At 38.3% G+C, this 20,422-nt stretch overlaps 1 protein-coding gene across 2 annotated transcripts in view; it reads right to left on the bottom strand.

Moving 5' to 3' along the window:
- BTBD7 (BTB domain containing 7) overlaps nucleotides 1-20,422 on the bottom strand; it is a 55,852-nt gene that overhangs the window by 27,300 nt on the left and 8,130 nt on the right. For both annotated transcript variants that reach the window (XM_027637614.1, XM_027637615.1), the window contains exons 2-3: nucleotides 8,690-8,875; nucleotides 2,654-3,733 (exon numbers count right to left, since the gene is read on the bottom strand). In XM_027637614.1, coding sequence (XP_027493415.1) covers nucleotides 2,654-3,733; nucleotides 8,690-8,771 — 1,162 coding nt within the window. In that variant the 5' untranslated portion in view covers nucleotides 8,772-8,875. The remainder of the gene's footprint in view (nucleotides 1-2,653; nucleotides 3,734-8,689; nucleotides 8,876-20,422) is intronic.

Below are 20,422 nucleotides of genomic sequence, written 5' to 3'. Positions count from 1 at the left end.
GTGACCACCTCCAAAACCCTACAGCTCTGGTTCATCCAGAGGGTCCCCAAGACTGAGCCTGCTCTCCTGCAGTCGCTGGTTCCAGCCACCCAAGCATGCTGCCAAGGTGCTGTAAGCCCAGAGCAGCTCCTCCTGTTGCCCTTCTTTTCACTCTCCTAGAAGTAGTGCTGCAGGAAAACCTCCAGGGAAAAGTTAAGATCTTGTTACGACTGACTCATACAATATACATTCCAGAGCAGCACCGTTCTGTAGTGCATTACTGAAAAGAGTGCCGGTTTAGGACACGTTGATCCAAGCATGCTCAACTTAAAGTGAGCAGAAATAATGAAACTCAGCATCAAATGAAAGATCATCTCTGTTTTTTCAGCATTTACTAACACACACACACACACGCGCGCCATTTTTCTATCTATAAGTTTACGTAAGTTTCTCTTCAAAGTTCTCTGCCATTGCTTATCTGCTTTGATATAAGTGACACTGCTTCATCAGAGCACCTCCAGATCACAGTTTAGGTTTCCAATCTGAGGGAAAGAATTGCACCCTATTCAGTTATGAAACTGCATAATTATTCAGTGTCTTACTGAGGGTTTAGTTCACAGTTAAATTCCCTCATTAGCATTGCCTGAGCATGTTAAATCCTTTTAGCACTTGTGTATGTGCATGCACCACAACTGAGAACCTGTATACTCCTATCACCTTTTTAATTTCAATCCATTTTCATTTCTTGCTTTCAGCTGGCCTACTGAGTTGTTCTCAAGTACTATTAACTTGTGAATACTGCATAGAAATGAACTTAGTACTGTAGTTCAACTACCATGACACTTCTTGCCCCTTCTGCATTCCATACAACATTAAGCTTCTAGGTGTACTCAGAGGGAAACAACAACAAAAATAATAAAGATGCAGACAGACCAGAAAGGGTCCAAAGCAGTGCCACAAATATGATCCCAGTGCTGGAGAACCCAGCCTGTGAGGAAAAACCGAAGAAGTTAAGTCGTTTCTCCCTGGAGAAGAGAAGGCTCAAGGGGAGCCAACCCTCATCACAGTATTCCAGTACCTTTAGGTACTGTAGGGCAGCTATAAAGAGGACAGAGGTTGTCTCTTCACAAGGAGCCACATGAAGGGAACAAGAGACAACAGGTCCAAGTTGCACTGGAGACATCTCAATACCAGATGTTTTTGCCATGATAATCATTCACTGGAACAACCTCCCCAGGGACACAGTGTAGTCCCCATCGCTGGAGGTTTTCAAGATGTGATTGGACAGAATGCTACATTATTTCACCTAGGCTCCCTTTCTCACATAGCTTGGACCAGATGATCTGTTGAGGTCCCTTCAAACCTAGACTGCTCTAGGATTCAATGATTCTGAGCCTAAGAACAGCTCAATCACATCCTGTAGCAGGTTACCTCAGAAAAGAAGTCTCATTTGATTTCTGCCAGTTTTATTGCAGTACGGTTATTTCAACTTTCAGCATCATCTGAAAATTAGTCTCTAATGCCAAGCTCTACATAAGCTACAGCAGTTTTATTAATTTCCCATGTCTTTACCACTCTCAGTTTCATGTAACTATTAGGAGAACCCGTTACAAATATAAACTCTTTTTGCAGTGCTTACACCTGCTCTTTTGTGTCTACTCCTTAAGAAGTTTCCTATTTTACTGAAATCCCCTGAACAGTTTATAAGGTTTCAATCTTGTCAAATTCAATTTGACAGCTAAAAGTTACAGATGTACAGATCTACTGTAAAAAGACAATTTTGTTAAAAAAAATAACCAAGCTTAAATAAATCATGTTGCTGATGTATCAGTGAGTTCCATTCTCCCCTTCTCAGCTCAGAAGTAAAATTCTCATTCCCCACCAGCAGAGCCTGAAACAATTCCCATAGCACATTATGTATAATATGGCCACTAAATAGTTCAAACACCAACTGATGAAACTGAAGGTAAAGCTCCTGCAACCACAGGAGGTGCCATCAGTTCACCAATTGGTGCTCTGACACTGCAGAGATTGCAATAACCCTGGTCAGCCTTTATGTGCAGGAAGTTGTATGTGATCAAGATTTTAGTGATTGTCAAGAATAACTGAAGTACTAAAACTTTCTAAACTTTATGTCTGAAAATGCTTACTGCCCTGCCTTCAGTTCTGTACACAGAGAAGCAGACATTAAAGACCTAAAATTAGTGCAATTAAGCTGTTTAAATTTACCCCAACAGCAAGACTGAAGGGTTGTTGCGCCCCCTTTGACATAAGCTACAGAAATAATCATTCAAGTTTACAGCCTTGTTAACACACTGGGACACGTCCTAACAAGTCCAAATATTTCCTCCTCTCACATCTTCTCCCTATAGTTTACACCCAATAGATGGATTACAGAATTAGATAAGGATCAGAAATATCAAGACCAGTTATACATATCTGATATAGATAGCATGCTTCAACAACACACTATATAACTAAAAGCTCTTACACGGCATTTCTTCTGTCCCTAGAAAGCAGATGCATTACCAACAACTTACAGATAGAAAACAAATTCCTCTTCTAAAGGAACTGTCAGTCACTGATAGCTGACAATAAACATACTTACACTGCAAAATAGCTAAAATTGTTCTCGTAAGGTCATATGTTCTACAGCAAGGACAGTATTACATACCTTGTGCAAGCATGTTAAACTCCAAGAACAGTGCTATGTGATAAAGCTCCATAGCTTCTTCAGCCCTAGTCATGTTTAGTTTTCCTGCTACAAGAGCCTGAACTTCGCTTAAACTGCCCACTGAAGGACTGGAGTGCAAAACCGAGAGGTCCACCACATCTGTATACATACAGTTCAAAATGACCTTAGCATATTTTTTTGGTATGATAGATTCATCCAATATAATTCTAGTTGGAGTTCGTAGAGTTCGGTCTGTGATTTCTTCACCAGTTCGTATCCTCCTCTGCAGCAAATGACGAAAAAACGGAGATCGTGATGAAATAATAGCTTTATGAGCTCTGAGCTCTTCATCTAGACAGTTCTGACTTCCACCAAAAGTTTCAACTAAGTCAGAGTTGGATGAAAAGCTAAGAACCACATCGTAGTAGCACATATAATCAAACAGTGCGCGCATGTCAACATCTAAGGAGTTCGGTGTTCCAAATTCTTCACTAAGCTGAACAAGAATATCAACATTTTGGAATCTTGAATCCTCCATTCCAAACTCTCCCGTATAAAGGTAGTGTAACAAAGCAGAAAACATAGGCATATCTATGCCAGCTGTGTTAATATCCATTATTATTTCTGCCCCATACTCCGGTGAGGAAGAAAGCAGCGTTTTAAAAAATGGACATCTTGCCGCCAATATCGCACGATGCACAGGAAAACAGGTTTCTTGAAATATTAAGTCTACATCAGTACAATATTTGTACTGATAAAGTTCAGCCATGTCTTTTTGTAGTGTCCTGGCTTCTGGTCTTGCCAAATTAGCTTGTAGATAAAGTTCCTTTAAGGCTGATGTTCCTTCGTATTCTTCTACTAATGCATTAACATCTCTGACATCCCAGCCCGAGAGGAGCTCACGCATCTGCTTGGCGTGATCAGCAGACCGGCTCGATTTCCGACGCTTAATGAATTTCTTTTTGAGGGTGGCAAGGCCAGAGGTTTTCTTTTTCTTGTCTTGAGGTTTCTCATGGCCATGGTCAAGGCTATATAGCTTCGATTCACAGCCATAACCTTGATGAGAGTAGGATGATGTCCCTGAAAGCAAAAAGGAAAATGGAACATATTTATTCTTTAAATTTAAAAGGAAGGTCCATAACACCTAAATACCCAGTGTCTCTGAAAGTTACACAGTTTTTCCTCCTCTGCACATCAGATAATTTGACAAGTTGAAAACCTGACTGAAGCATTTTCTGGCCATTAAGAACAAAACCGCTTTTTTTTCCCCCCATCTACAAAGTTTATAGTTTGCTGGGTTTCGGAGTCGGATGTGGTTTTTTTGTTTGGTTAGGTCATACTGTGGTCATAACATTAAAAGTGTCTTGTATTAACTTTTTAAACACTAGTATGATCTCAGTGAAATAGTAGCAAGGCCCTAGCAAAAGTGTTTTTCAAATTCTGTTATAGCATTAAGTGTCATACCTGGCATCAGACAGTTACAGTCATAAGAAAAAAAAAAAAAGAACACAGTACCAAAACATTCAGGGAAACTGAGGACAATGAATTACTTTCAGTGCAAATTTAACAAGAAAGTAAAAATCCTGTCATATGATAATCAAGTAATGCTGAAATCAAACACATAAAATGGGCTCCTTTCCACAGAACTACAGGTGCTAATTTGTGCATAGACACCATCAAAAAGAATACGGAGAAGGGAAGTTTTATTGTATTAAGATTTCCTATAATTATTTTTCTCCTCAAAAATTATTTATAGGGAAGTTATGTTATGAATCAAACATATAATGAAACAAACAAAAAAAAAATGGATTCCCCTCAAGATAATGTGTTACATACGTGACCTGTTCTGCTAAAGGAGCCTTTGCTGTCAGTTTGAGCCTAGCTGCATATACACTAACTCTGACAGCAATTTAGTAAGAAAAAAAAAAAGAGAGTCAGAATCTGCAGTTCAGCAAGTAATGGAAAACCAAAGTAATGTTTTAGTAAAAAAAGTGGTTAAAAAACATAGTTTCAATGTGAGAGTCATACTTCTTTTTAAGGGTTATTTTCTAAATTAAGTTTATTTACAGGAACTTTACATTTTAAGCTAGATAGTGAAGGGCCTCAGATATGACAACCAAAGAAGGAAGTACACAAACCAAACTCCTACTTTCGGACCAAAGAAGAAACAAGAAGAAAACATTTGCAAATGGTACACAGCTCAATAACAGGTTCATCTGAAATAGTATTTGTCCATTTTCTGTCAGGAATAGTTAACATGCTTCCATTAGTACATTTGTGTAGCTTCACTACTTGTTGCCTTTTTTAATCATTTTTAAGCTCAAAGCACATCCAGGGTGTTTGGGGCCTTTTACAACTTGTTCTATCATGGCACTCTCCCAGTTCCACTTAGGTAGATTTGCTCTGATAATGTTTTGCAATGCTATTTTGACAGTGATGTTGTGGACCAGCCTGTCAAAACACAGTGCTTTTAGGTACCACATTATTTCAAATAACTATTTCTTGAACTTTGAAAGACACAGGAATAATTTAAAGTTGTATTTGAGAGCATGACAACTGTAGCAATCTAAGATTTCTGTAAATTGTGTTATTGTTTAAGCCTCAATAACTGTAAGAAAACTCACACAGTGGCTTTTATGCTGAGCTAATTAAAACTCCCACAAACCATGCAATACGGTGGTTTTATGATTCATCTATTAGTGAAAACTCTGGGAAGGAACTTTGCTTTATTTGAGGAAAGACATCTAAGCTACAATAAAATTTGCTTAATCACGCAACATGTTATTAATCATATTGAAATTTCAAGATATGAAAAAATATCCATTTAAATGAAAAGAACAGCAGTAACTCAAGACAACTTCAACAAGGAGACTGTGCTGCAAAATTCCTTCCACATGCTATACTAAATATGAAAATGAAAAAGTAGAGATTCAGCCTCCTGCTGATAGAGACTAAGTCTAGAATTTCTACTTCATTTAAAGAGTTTCGATTACATATCACAATAAAAGTTTAACTACATTTTGGTCACTCTATAATGACAGATTCTGCTGCAAAAAACCATGGCAGCTCATTTCTATTATTTTGCATTCTAACAGCAAATTTGAGTATGCAGAACATTCTCTTACATTCTACTAAAGAAAAACTAGGACACCACAAGTTTCAATTTCTTTCTTCCCTGAAGGCTGCTCTGAGGTATTACTTGCACATGAATCACCACAAAATACTAAAACACCATTCAAACCTCTGTGAACCCTGAGCTACTTACAAGACTTGGCTCTGGAAGTACTGCAAACAGTGCTATTATTAACCCTTACAAATACATAAAACACTGCTACAACAGCACCACCACACAACTGCTTTGTCAGAGGTAGAAACAGATGCACCAGCATTGCCTCTCTGGGTTCACAACAGCTGGTGGTTCCATATCCCTCAAAGAAAGAATCCCAAAGAAAACATTTTTGACCTGCCTGTATTCCTTCATAAGGCAGCAGCATTAGAAGTAGAAAAAAAATTATTCCCCACTTCTACACTAAAAGGCACCAATCTATTAAATATTGTTCAAAAGTAATAGCTACTTCATGCCCTTAGACCATGCCTAGCTTTGAACAGGTAAATATTTACAGAAACAGAAGACTACACAGAGAAACTACATGGGCACCTGACAATGAAAAATGAGATCTGTTTCGTCCTTTGCATGCCCACACATTTGAAAATCTAATTATAGAGCTCTATTTAAAAACAAACATCTTGAACAGATGTACTACCCTAGAAAATGGTGTGAAATCTTCCTCCTTAATCCTGTAGACAAAACAGCAATGGGATGACTAGCTAAGCTTTCACTAGAACAAAAGTATTTCTTTACAGTAAGTGCACTACATCGTTTTTAGTGATTTATTTGCTCTTCATAAACTGTAAGTAAGTTCGGCATGAAGTCAACTAACAATAAGAGCTCATACTATGAAAATACTGTGCTTTGCCAGATCAGTTCTTAGCTTTTAGTGTTCATCCTACACTTACAACGTAACATGGTGCAGTGCTTTAACGGTAAAGCAGCATCTCTAAAACCCACAGGCCTAAATCCAGTTTCCAGGAATAAGAAAACTAAATTATGCAGCTAATATAACTCTATTCCCTAGTTCTACTTCAGCAGTAAACAGATTTAATGCCTTCCACATAAGAAACCCCCAAAATATAAAAAAACCCCACCAAAACACAAAATCCCCAAACCTACAGAAGCTGATATAACATTAAGACAAGTGATGGAAACCTCAGCTATCAATTTTAGGATACATCTCTTTTTTACGGAGACAGCTATACAAACCTATCACCCAAACAAAAATCAAAATGAGAAGGAGCCAAACGTCACAAAGCAGGAAGCAGAGATGTACACGTGTGATGGAAACAGCACACTCATGGAACCCCATAATATCAAAAGATTTCAGCAAGAATTGTACCCAGACCACTTATCTGCCTTGCCTAAGATGAGACAAGTACATGCTTTTAGGCTTTCCTCAAAAAGAGGTTCAACCACAATTTTCCATAGGCAATGGGGATCAGTAATTTGTGACATAATATGTTTCTATTTTGAGTTTAATAACAAAGAGTATCAACTAAACCTTCCACATACGATATAGAAAGTTGCTGGGGAATTAATGAAGCCTTTGGAAATCTCTCCTCTTCAAATCTGTTTAAAAGGTGTTTCAGCATGCAGATCTGCCTGTTTCCAGGCCTGGAAGGCTTTTTCTTCACTCAATATAGCGGCAGATTAAAAAACGTCAAGTCACATAATAAAAACATTTTAGCTCTGATTTTTAGCAAGTTACATGTAAACTGGGGCAAACCTTCTATTATTGTTAGCTACAATACACTGAAAATCTGTAAACCCTTAAGGGGAACTTTACAGCACAGATATCCATGATGTTAGTACTAAGTTCTTCTCTAACATGCTATGACTGCACACATGGACGTTTTTGCCCAGAGCATGGGTCCTTAAATGTAACAGTTTGTGGCCTGTTCTCTACAAAGATCTGAGTAAGGAGTGCCACAAAAGCTGAGACAAAAGAGAAAATTTACAAACCAAATCTGGTTTTCCTCTGCTAAAGATATCACTGTGCTTTCAATGGTGATTAAAAAAGAAGTAACACTGAATATCAATAACTATTTATTCAGTGTTGCAAGCTGAGGCATAAAGGAGAAAGGCATTTATAAACTATTGATGTTATTTACTGCTAAGATCCTTCTTCAGGCTGTCAGGGTTGGTTTTTTTAAAGGAATATTTATCTTCTCAGAAACTGCCACCTTTTAGATTCATAACGTAACTATTTATTATTTATAGTGTGACAGTACTTAGATCTCCATTGAGGTCTTTTTGTACTAGACTGAAAAACACATAAAGGTATTGGCCTGCCCCAGTTATGACTGGAATAAAGAAATAATTTCTTAAGGGCCCTTCAACTCATGTTTCTGGCTAAGCAAAGTTCTTGCTTGTAAATAATACTGTTAGGACAATAAGTACCTCCATTCCCCATTTAAAAGCACAGGAAAAGGAGGAAAAGCTGTCTTCAAGACTGTTTGTTACTTTAACAGGTTTATTATCAGAGACATCCCTTCTAGCAATAAGGAACTAATTCACTTGGACACAATGCCAACACTACAATGAATACTGATGATCAAGAGTTTCATATGCTCTAACACAGTTCCACAGAAAATCTGAGGAAGAAGAATAGAAAACGGTAACAGAAAGCAACTGCTCAAACCAGGAAAACTAGCATGCAAGGTTTAATTATAAAAACCCCTTTATTTTATTTAAATAATCTGGCAACTGTTTACCAGCAAATGGCAGATCAACCCATTGCATACATAGGCCAAACAGATGGACAGGACCAAATTTCATGCACGATTGAGCTTGAATGGATTCAAACTGGTGACCTAGAAAATAAAAGCTCTACACAACATTTCTGCAAGCAAATCAAATCCAGTGCATACACAATCCAGCAAGTCATTTATGTAAGTGACAAGATAACCAAAAAGAGTTACCTATGAATGTCTGTTGTGCCTGTGAATTTCCCCCTACCCTTGGGGAACACGAGTGAGGGTAGTTAGATGCATTAGCACCCATTTTCTTCAGTCACTCAGGCATTCCACCTGCTGGCTCTTCAGTGTATAATCCCATAATCCTTTATAAATCTTCAATCCCAGGTCCAGCATTCTGTTCCTCCATTTCTGAAGAACAAAAACACCAATTAGGTACTTTGTTATTTGTTCGTCAGTAGGCATTATGCGATTTAGATAAAATAAATTAAGCTTCCAACACACAGTACTTTCATAAAATAAAACCTTTAACACTTCCAAGATAGCCTTTTATTTAAAGGATTTTAAACCAATATCAAAAATACTTTTTTCCCCACAATGACTTGCAATTTTCCAAACCATTCACCAATCAGTATGATAAATTTGTAACACAGAACAGGATGGCTATCAACCTTTCAACTAAGAAACCTTCAAGTAGAAGTTGGTCTAGACTAGATATGCTCCTTTGACTATACCCAGAAAGACTTTTCATACATGTTTATATATATTCCCACAATGTTAAAAATCCCAGATTGAATTACACTGATTGAGAAAGCAAAATAAGCCAATCCCATTGGAGGTTACACCATTATCACTGTTTTCAGCTGCATTTTTATTTCATAACATTTACATAGTTCTCATTCAGTATTGCTTTTCAAATTTAGGCTTGAAAATACATAGAAGTAGGTTAGAAGTAGGTTTTTAATAGTAAAAATTAGGCATTTAAGCATTTGTTGAATGTTTTTATTGGGCATTTGAAAACATTTTAGGAAGTCAATTCTGAGGTAATTCCAACAAGGATTCATTGCTAAACATACAACATACAACATTCCTATGTTGGCAGTGTTAAATTATTAATACTGCAAAATGAAAGTTACCACTTGAAGAAGTGCTACTGTCAACTCAACTGGTGTGCCCCCTTCAAAAACACAAACATGCAGATGGGAGAGTGATACAAAGGTAAAGTCTATACTAAGAATTTTTCAGACTCCACTGGTCTAGCAACCACAGCAGTAATGGACCAAGGGTTGGACTTGATGATCTCGGAGATCCCTTCCAACCCAACTGATTCTATGATTCTATGAATATTGTGAACATGTAGATTAATTGTTCTGTGCTGTCACAGGTGCACCTCTATTTGCTACATGCTCCCAAATTTATCTCCTTTCTTGGAACATCTCTGGCGTGTTAAATTGGCCAAGAAAGTGACCTGCAAAGGTATGTGTTTCATGGAAGCTGCAGCACTGTTCCAGTCTCCTCTCCCTGCATTAATACTCTATTTCTGGCACGAGGAGTTCGGAAGAGGGAGTTACTGTGACACTGTAGAGGTGAGATGCGATTATCAGTGCAGAGGCACATCTGGCCTCCCTTAGTCAAGAAGTGCAGTATGCAGTGCAGATCCTGGGGAGCAGAAAGTGAGAGACAGGCCATGAAGAAAAAGGCTGCAAATTGCTGTAGGCACAGAGGTGGGGGGAACAAAAACCCCAGGATTTAAGGGCTGACTACACGAAGAGGAAGAGTTGAGAAGGGTTTGAAAACCTGGCTTACAGATGTGGTTATTCACACAAAGGAAAAACACAGGTGTGGGACTGAAAGAAGAGTAAGAGTGCATGATTTCCATCTATCTGATGTCTTAGCACAAGCTTCCTAAAAATCATACCTTTTGGCATTTATAGTCTATGACACCCGATGTTTTCAAAAAGCAGCTACAACCTTGTGACACTAGACATGATGTACAGGAGAGCACATAGCCCAGGTTGGCCTCACACAGCTGCAGGCTGCTGGTCACCAGTGGAATTCTGCTAAGGCAGGAGACAACCATAACACCACCACCCTACACCCAGGCTTGTCAATGAGAGCGGCGGTGCTCCAATGTCTGCCCTCCCTAGTGAGGTGGCCAGGTCACCTCAACTGCATACGATCCTGAACTTGTCTCCACGCAGATTCAACTTGCTACACATCAGGAAACAAAAGGTAAAAAACATCCCACATGAATAGGAGCCTACTCAAGATGAAGACAGAACCAAAGCACATGTAAAACGGGCAGCATCACACCAGCAAACACCAGTAAATCATCTCAGCAAACACAAGCTGCTGGATCAGTTCAGTCTTAGCCAATGCATGTACTCATTTTCTTCCTTGTGCAGAAATAAGCCAGCTATTTTAAGATAACTGAATCCATATGGATGCAGATCTCTTCTTCATACATGAAAAAAACTCTAGCGATTTAAGAAAAGCACTAAGAAAATAATTTCATTAAAACAGTGACACTCCAAGTGATTTGTGTACCCACCCAGAATATGTTCCTTAAATGTGGTGTCAATTTCCAGATGGAATTAGTTAAACCCAGGACAAATTTTGTGGAGGTAAGAGTCACCTTTCAGTTTGAATGCTAACTCTCACAAATAAAGCCCAGCAACCTGAGTAGATATCCCAACAACTTCCCTTTTCTCAGCTAAAAATTGGACTTTGTTCATTTGGACTTAAGTCCTGGAATAATGCCACTGTTATTCCACCTTCCTCTTCCGCATTCAGCTGTGGTATGATAACTCATCTATTAGATGTCTACTAATAGTTTTCAGTTCTTCCTGACACAGGAAAGAGCCCAGGAGCTAAGTAAAAGAGAGAAGAAAAAAAAAAAGTGTTGGGGCTTTTTTTTTTCCCCCTGAGCAACCACTCAGTATACCTAACCAAGTCTCAGGTTTGAAGTTAATACCTTCCACCTCCTTCCACTTGGCAACAAGTGTGCCCCAAAAGATGGAAGGAATGTGATCAAGTTATACATGCAACTGTTCAATACCACTAGCAGTCAGTGCTTGAATTTGCAAACCAGGAATTAACTGAAAAAGGAACATCATAAAAGGTTCCTGAAATACATGATATAGAAAATAATTTTATTCAGAGGCTTTCCACAACAACATTGTTACACATTAAGCCCAAGTGAGTATCACGCAGAATGAATTCACTCACTAAATTTAAAATATGTAACTTCCACACACTGCTTGGCCATGCATGTTCAGGCTAATTTCTTGAAAGTATTTTGCATCTTGAATTCAAGTGTGTTGTAATTTGTAATAGCGTGTTGAGACCTATAGCTCATAAACGATCATAGCTTCAGTTCCAGTACTGTCCTTAACCTCGTGTATCAACTGAAAGCAAAATTCTTGTATTTTTAAATACATCACTAAATTTACAAGCTAATATTGTACAACCCATGTTGTGTTTCCTAAACAAATTTAAGCTGGCACCCATGATGAACTCAGTCCTGAAGGAAGCCCAGGCTTCTTTTCATTCTCATATTCACTTCTCCTACTTTGTTTGTTCTGTCCCAAATATTTTGCGGACCAGACAAATTGACTCATGTTAAAACCAACCTAAACAAAATCTTTAAACATTATCAGTCACCCCAATTTGTTTGTTATGACATCAAATGAATAGTTGCACTAGCACAGGTGGAAAAAAAAAAGAACAAGAAAATAAGCCAGTAGAGTAGGATTGCATCTTTTGACAGCAAAGTGTACTTAAACCAGTCATGGATTTAGGTGCCTTTTTTCGTTTGGTTTGTTTTGATAGTGTCTACTTCAGCCTCTACACCAAACCTAGCCTACCTGAACAGATGTCAGTCTAGCACACAACCTGCTGAGTTTAGTATGAAGGTCAATACATCTCAGTTACTGCAAAAATGCCAAGTCAAGAATGCTGTTTCCCCATGCTGACAGACAGTTGTAAAAGGAAATGAACATAAAAATAAAGAAATAACTCCAAACCACAAACAATTAGATCTTTAGCTGCAAAATGATAGATTTCATCTTTCCTTGCAGAAGCTCTCCTGCACACCAAAAACTTCCCTACTTGAGCTCATCCGAAGAATTTTTTAAATCACATTTTAGCCTCAGAATATAGTAACAAAATTTTGTTTAAAAACTACCATCAGGTGAACATTTTTTTACCTTTTTATTAAAAGTTTGCATGCATCCATGTAAGCATTATCAAAATGAAACTCAATTCAACATCTGTTGACCTACTGAAACAGGACCTCTTGTTGAGAGCAGCAATACAAGCACAGATGTGCTTTATGTACATACACAGGTACACAGGAAAAAACTTAAACTATGTCAAAGCTTGCTTAAAAAAGCCTGCACTGCAGAAAGAGTGTATGAAATTTGTTATATGAAACCAGAAAGCTTCAGAAGCTAAAATTATCATCCCAAATGCTACAAAAAGCACAGAAGTCACTTTCAGATTATACTGATACTCAGAATAGAATTTAAAATAAACACAAATCTAGCTAAAAGTTTCAGCATCTGAAATAAACTTCTCAGTCCTCTCAATACTTATCACATTGAACCTAAAATCCTAGGAACCTAAGAAGACTTGCAACTGAAGTATCTGGGCTGACAGCCAGGAATTCCTGGATTGGGAATTTTGATTTAACAAAAAGTCTGTGTACGAAATGGACATCAGGTAACAGTGACACTTTTTTTATAGTCATCACACAATATAAATGTTTCATAAAATTTCCTGTAGTCCATTGGAATCCAATTAATATAAAGGGCAAGGTGGAGAGTGCTACAACATGTTTTACAACCAAAATCATTTGGCTCTTCCCTGTAAGATTTTAAAAACTTTTTGTATTTCTTTTGGAGTTGCTGTCATAGGATTATGAAATAGCATAATACTAAAACCAAAGTAGGAAATTATATCAAGTACGTGCACATACTTGTACCAATATGGTATTTCAGGTTTTCATTTTACTTAACACATTTTAAATTTACTATGAGTAAATGACAACACAAGCATCACAAGCGTGCCTTATTCATGTTTGCTTAGATTTTTATCTAGACCAAAAATGCTATTCTATTTTGCCCCAACAGCTCGTTTCAGGGAAGTAAAACTGTAATGCAAGATGAGATGACAAGATCCAGCAATAAACTGGTACGTTGGGTTTGGGGGGTGGTGAAGGTTGTATGTGTGTCTTTAAAAAAAAAAAAATCAAAAAAAATCAACTTTTAAAAGTGCCAACTCCAGTAAGGAAACATATCAACTATATTTTAGCAAGGACAAGCCTATTTCCACAGAGATTAGGTAGATCAAAAACTAAAAGAGAAAGAACTTGTGAGGGTGAACCCCTGCTAGTGTCCCAAAGGTACATCCCACCAGCTTGCCTTAACATCTTGATCCTGCCTCCAGCAGAGCCCTGAGCCATCACAAAGGGATTCAGGAACAATCCCATGCTCAGAATGACAGTTTTACAGTTCCCATCCACTGAGGAGTCTCCAAAGCCAGACCCGGTTGTTATGCAGGATCATTAGTGCGATTACAAGTCAGCAACATCCAAAGGGGCAGGCACTTAAAAATTAACACAAAGTTGTTCGTGGTTGGAGTTCCAACTGTTTGTTCAGATGTGCAATTAATATCTACCTCATCTTTCTTACTATGCTACTGGAACGTGATTTTCCAAGGAAGAGGAGCTGACAAGAACTGAGTATTACCTGTCCTGACCTTCCTGTTCTTCCATGAATGAGGCACTCAAAAGAGGTACTGGCATTCTCAGATTTTGCAGAGGCCATAGTTGCTGATCTCAGAAACATGTGCTGAAGGGCCGAAAGCATATGGGACAGCATTTGTAGTAGAAATTGTGTAACTGGCAAGTAATTCATTGCCCAAAGGAAACAACTGAAATTCTGAAGGATCAGCTGATTATCTAGACAGACACATGCAAATCTACACAAAGCCTATTTTGACTCCTTTTTAGAATCCAATCAAGCAATCAACCCTTATCATTATTCAAAATTAACTGGATGATACAACAGTAAGATGCAACTGATAGAGCTGAAAGGTTCTGGTTTGGATTAGTTCTGCACAAAAATAAGGAATGGATAACATTCCTCATGACGTGGGCAAATGAATCTGTATTATTTCATGATTTACTGCAATGGAAAGAAAGAAAATCTAATAACCAAAATACCAGAACTTAAGCCACATCAGCAGTTACAGGCTAAAGAGGGCAAGAAAAAGCAGATATACTAGATTATGAAAGTGACTGTGTTGCTTAGTGCTTTGATGAGAATCATGTGTTCCAGCTATCACAAAGAACCCTTTCTTAAAGTTAAGCATGAAGTTTACTTTCTCTTTCATGAAGCAGTATGCTTCTCCATTAAGAAGTTCTTTCAAAATGAAGGTGGTAAAACCACCACAGTAGTCCTGGCTTGTTATTTCTAGTGAGAATCATGGGACTGAGTTTTAGGGGGGAAAACCCTAAAACAAACAACCTGTACTGATTTTCAACATAGTCTCTGAGGAATCATAGTGAAAATTAAAAGAACTACACTCAAATAGCATCAAAATGTGTGCAGTCTTTAAGGCAAGTACATTTCAGAAAATGAAAACATTGACAAGCACTACATCAGGTGAAAAACCATGGAAAATACCCTCTTTTCAATGCTGTCTTTGCAAATAGTGTTCCAAGTAGGATTTCTGATAGTCAGCAAAGCAATTCATAGTGTGATTGAACATGTCACAGCCCAGAAGTAATTAAACGATGTCATCAACAGGTAGTGACAGGTCAAATCACTAACATGTGGAGACATGGGACATCAACATATTTATATTCTTCTAAATACAAAAAAGTTTCAGCACCTAAAAAAAATCTAAACACACAAACCACACACAGACTAACTGATAGCAGTACAATCCTGCACAGAATATACAGTTCCTCCCCAGCAACTTAAATGTTTTCACATACTGGCAAACAAATTTTAAATTTTGATCTCTCTACATCAGCGATCCTTCCAGCTGGTTGCAAAACACATTAATTTACCAGAAGTCTATTCTAATTGATAACATTCACATGAAAGACTTCACTAACATTCCTGAAGATGAATTCAAAACACTTCTTTCAGCCACATCAGCAAGAACTCATTCATTGCCCTCTAGGATTCTCTTGAAGTAAAATGACAGCATGTATTCATCAATTACTTTCGATTTGTTAACTTGAAAGGAACATTATCTGATTTAGACACAAAATGTCATTAAATCTACTTTGTAAGAAAATCAGAGAAATTCTATCCACAAATTTTTATCAATATCACTGAACAGAGTAATTAGGTATGAACATATCCTTTTACAAAGAAATTAGGATAATTAATTTTAGCCAATCTAGAATAATTGCAACAGAGTCTGACACACTGATACATTTTGAGGAGTATAAATGTTTCAAAAGGCCTCTTCTGAGCAAAAATCACCCACATGCCTTTTTTTTTTTTAAAGAACGGTAAATACTCTTTGGTTTATACATGTGAACACACCAGCTGATTAAGACAGAAAAAGGAACCTCCAAATTACATGAGAAGTACCCCCAAAAAAGGATCAGATCTTTTTTTAAAGTAGTCTGCTTTTTTTCTTTCTATCAAAGTTCAGGCCAACATTGTCAGGCATTGACCTAACTCAGGGAAATTTCAGCTAAATTCAGCTTCAGATATTGGGGTCAAATACCAATCTGCTAAGACCACTGCCCTCCTCAGTGTGCCTCCAGACACTGCCTGTCCTTTATTGCAGCAGTATCCTGAGTCACCTGCTCCTTTTCCCCCAGGGAAAAGGCAGAAGTGAAATAAAAGTAAGAACTTTCTACATGAAGCTCTCCCACCTCCGCACAGATTATTTCATGGGTTTCCTATTCAAATACCCCTTATCTGTCAAGGGGATTTGTGCTTCTTATGGAGCAGGGCGGGCAGTCTTTCCTCTCTGCAATCTTCCCAACTCATGGGTTTTTATTCTATTTAGTCTGAGAGTACCCCCAAAAAATCCCCGTCTCATTCAGAACAGTAATTCCTCCTCTTGCTCAAGCTGTGACCCAACACAACGTGACATGCTGTTTTCAATTAACAAGTCTACTAAGATGGGGAAATCTTGGCTCAAACCCCAACCATACGGAAGATCCATATACCCTACAGTTTCCTTGTACCGCAGACATTTTCCCTTTTCTCCAGGCTCAGTTATTTCACAGAAAGCCATTTACTCTGAATGAGGACACGGGAGCTTCCTGTACACAACAGTGCTTGTAAATTCACTGTGCAGTTACATTCACCACACTTCCTCTCAGAACATGTTTCCTCTGAGAGTACATTAGTTAGTAACAAGACAATCCAAGACACTGTTCTCTGTACCTACACAAGTAAGCAAGTAGCACCCATGGCATCTTATGGCTTATTGTTTTCAATTCATCTTCAAAAAAGCATCCTTTTGATCACTCAGCTTTAGTACCCTTATTAGCTTCCACAGCCTTAGTCATCTCTGGTGATGACACTGCTTGAGGTTTTCACAACAATTGCTCCCACATCCCAACATTAAAGCAGACTAAAAAGTCTTGGACTCATATACTGATTGGCCTTCCCAGATGGGTGACCTCTGTTAATATATCAGTTTAAAAATTACCTCTGTCTTAATTTAGCCACAATCAACTCTTCCTCCAGCCAGCCAGCCACTGCATCAGTAACAACATTTTGTGGTATTTCTGTTGCTTGGAACATCATTCCTCATTACTACGCTGCTTCTATACAACCCTCTTCCTTTATGCACAAGCTTCTGAGATGCTTAGTGACAATACACATTGGAACAATACACATCTCATCTACTTCCACTGAAAACCTCTGCCTGTGGCTAAAAAAAGCTATTACCAATATTGCCATATATTCAAAACAATTTTCTTTACACTCTATGCCTTAATACACCACCACTCTTTTTGTTCTGTACACCATCCTCTCCATGGATCCTTTTGCCAACACAACACCACCACATTCCCCCCATTCAGCCTTTCCTCTTTAATATAACAAAAGTCTGAACTATCAGTTGCCAGCATCATCTCTTACACATTTAACACTAATGGGTTCATCTATTTACAATGGAAAAACTGGAAGGTGGAACACAGAAAGGCATGGTAAAGAATTCAAAAGGCAATCTAGTACAGTTATTTCATGAGACACAGGAATTCTACTAAAGAAACATTAAGTCACAGACATAAAACTAACTCATTACAGCTACAATTCCAATAGTTTCGACAATAAGTCACGAGTCACAAGTCTTGGATCCAACCAAAACACAATTCCAATCTGGATTCAAAATGCTTTATTTGGTGGACACAAAACCAAGTTGGTTCATCACCACTGTGGTTGCACACACATTTCTTCAGCAGCAGTGCTCACTACAGCTAGTACTATCTTCCCAAAGCTCCTCCACCGTGTCAGCAACTAAACAAGGGTATCCTCTTCGGCAGAACTTATTTCTCCCTAGTGTTGTTAGCTCCCTGCATCACTTTACAGAATGACCCAAGGAATGGAAAGGATGTCGCCAAAGGAGGAAGAGCAATAAGAAAAGGTTACTTGCTCCCCACAATCAAATGCAACATGAAGTTTGACTAATACTCAGTTGGCACAGTCTTCAAAAAATAAAAACATTCCCAGTCCCATGCACTCATTCCTACTGTCCCCTTTCATTTTAGGAGATGTTTGGGAAACCACTTAAGTCCTGACTGGACTATCCTTTGTTTTCAGCTGATCCTTTGGTGTGGCTGCAACAGCCACTTCCCTGAAATACAATGTTGCCTCTATCTTCATTCAACCACTTTCAATGTAAACATCTTAACGTAAGTGAGCAGTTGTAAGACCACTCTTGCAATATGCTGTTTCTCCTACACAGCTCTTAAAAAATTAACAGTAGGAAAAAGGTAAGGGCAGTCTTAGCAGAAAAAGGCCACTGACACAGCAGTAACTACCGCAGGGATTCACCATGGCAGTGCTCACTGTAGCTAGCTAGCTGACTGCTGTTTCTTCTTTGCCCTGTACTTATTTTGCTCTGTATTTATGCAGTTTGTTCCTCCCTTCAACTAGGTCTTGGTTAACAACCCTTCAGACAGCAGCCATCACTACTAAAGAAGTCCATAAAGGCTGGTGTTTTTTTGAAGGCTTGGAAGATTCTCAATTTGCAGTGCCAGAATATATACACCTAGGTATTAGTCATAAAGGGAAAAAATAGAAAGCCAGGCCTATGTGTATTTTCATATTCCCCTCAATCTAGTGAACTCCTCCTCTGATGGGGAGAAGCTAACTGTGCATGCAAGACTCACTCCCTGTCAGCTCTTCACAGGTATCAGGGTGATCTGACATTACCACTGAAGTCAAACTAACAGGGACCTGTACTTTGCCCTCACTCTGCTGCTTCCTCCAGCCAAGAGGTTTTCTTGCTCCCCCTTACACTACATACAGAGACTGTATGATCACAGAACAAGTCATTTCCGATGGCTGATCGATCACCCCACTGCTGGAGGGGGTGACAGGTGACAGACAGGGAAAAGGAGTTCTTGCAGGTTGCTCTGACAGGCCAATAACCAGAACAGGAACCTACAGCTGTCAATATGAAGAGAGCAGACTATTCCTATTGAAATGTCTCAGCTCTACAAAATTATACCCTCGTAGCCATCCTTTTCATTCTCTCTGAGCAGGCTCAGTCTCAACAAGTTACTCTGGTCTGGTCCCAGGCACACTGGCACAGTCCTCCTTTGCAGGCACTGTTTCTGAGGTTCCAGTTTCAGCACTAACACTCACCTTTCCCCCTTGTCTCTTAACATCCACCGTCACTCCCAACTCTATTCTGCTCACTGATGCAGGCAGCAATACAAAGATCAAATTGTAAAATTCATTGCTCATGGTATTTATACAACAACTGACTTATTCAAGAGCTTGTAAACTGGTTATGGACTGCTACCTCCCTGAGCAGGTCTGAAATTTCTGGTCAAACTCATTTAGATACTTTTAACAAAAACTCCTACAACTAGCATCTTATACCTTTTCATATACATCAGTTATATACTAAGATTTTAACAGTTATTTAAAAGCTTCCACATTTGAAAGATTTCTCCTTTGGTTGGACTCTTCTATAAGATCAATTTCAATTTATTACCTTTAGCAGAAAATTTTAAGAGCCACACTGATTTCACCAGCTAACATTTACATCATAACATGTAATGCCAAGAAATCTTTCTATGTCATACAGTTCAAGGATTTCAGACATTTTGAACATTGATACTTCAGTACATGCACATGAGAGCATGTACAGTAGCAAAATACACTAGTATTGCAATGCTTCCCCTAAAGTACACATCTGATACATAAACTATCAGAACTCTCAAAAGTTATACCACTAAATTCAGTTTCAGTGGTTACACTTATTAATACCTACATTTAGATTCCATGCAAGCTTAGAGAGAACTAAACGCTCACAAACTTTGAGGCGTGTCCTGCCCAAAACAACAGAAATATATTTCAAATGAAACAGAAAATACACTTTCTCAATGATAAAAGCAATCAATTAAGGAAGGAAAGGCTTAGTCAGAAAACCAGACTTAGTCTACAATTAAGTTGGAGCTTTGTTTACATTTTCCCCTTGGCAAGAAAAGGAAGTTATGTCTTCCAGATTTCCTGCAACAAGCTCTCTCCCCATTTCCAAAGCATTTTTTTGTCCTGTAACATTAACACGCAAGTTTTACAGAACAGTCAAAAGAGCATCACACATGTTGACATAACATGTTGTTTCTGAAAACAAGCAGCACCATGCACGTACACATTTAATTTAATTAACTCAGCAATATCTACAAATACCTCATGTACCCAGACTTTTAAAGCCTGCAGTTAGGAGAGCTTAATGGGT

Source organism: Corapipo altera, unplaced genomic scaffold, assembly GCF_003945725.1.
Source record: "Corapipo altera isolate COAL_440 unplaced genomic scaffold, ASM394572v1 23, whole genome shotgun sequence".
In the NCBI taxonomy this organism is placed as follows: Eukaryota; Metazoa; Chordata; class Aves; order Passeriformes; family Pipridae; genus Corapipo; species Corapipo altera.
Note: the sequence above shows the minus strand (reverse complement) of the source record. Positions and strands in the feature narration are given on the sequence as shown.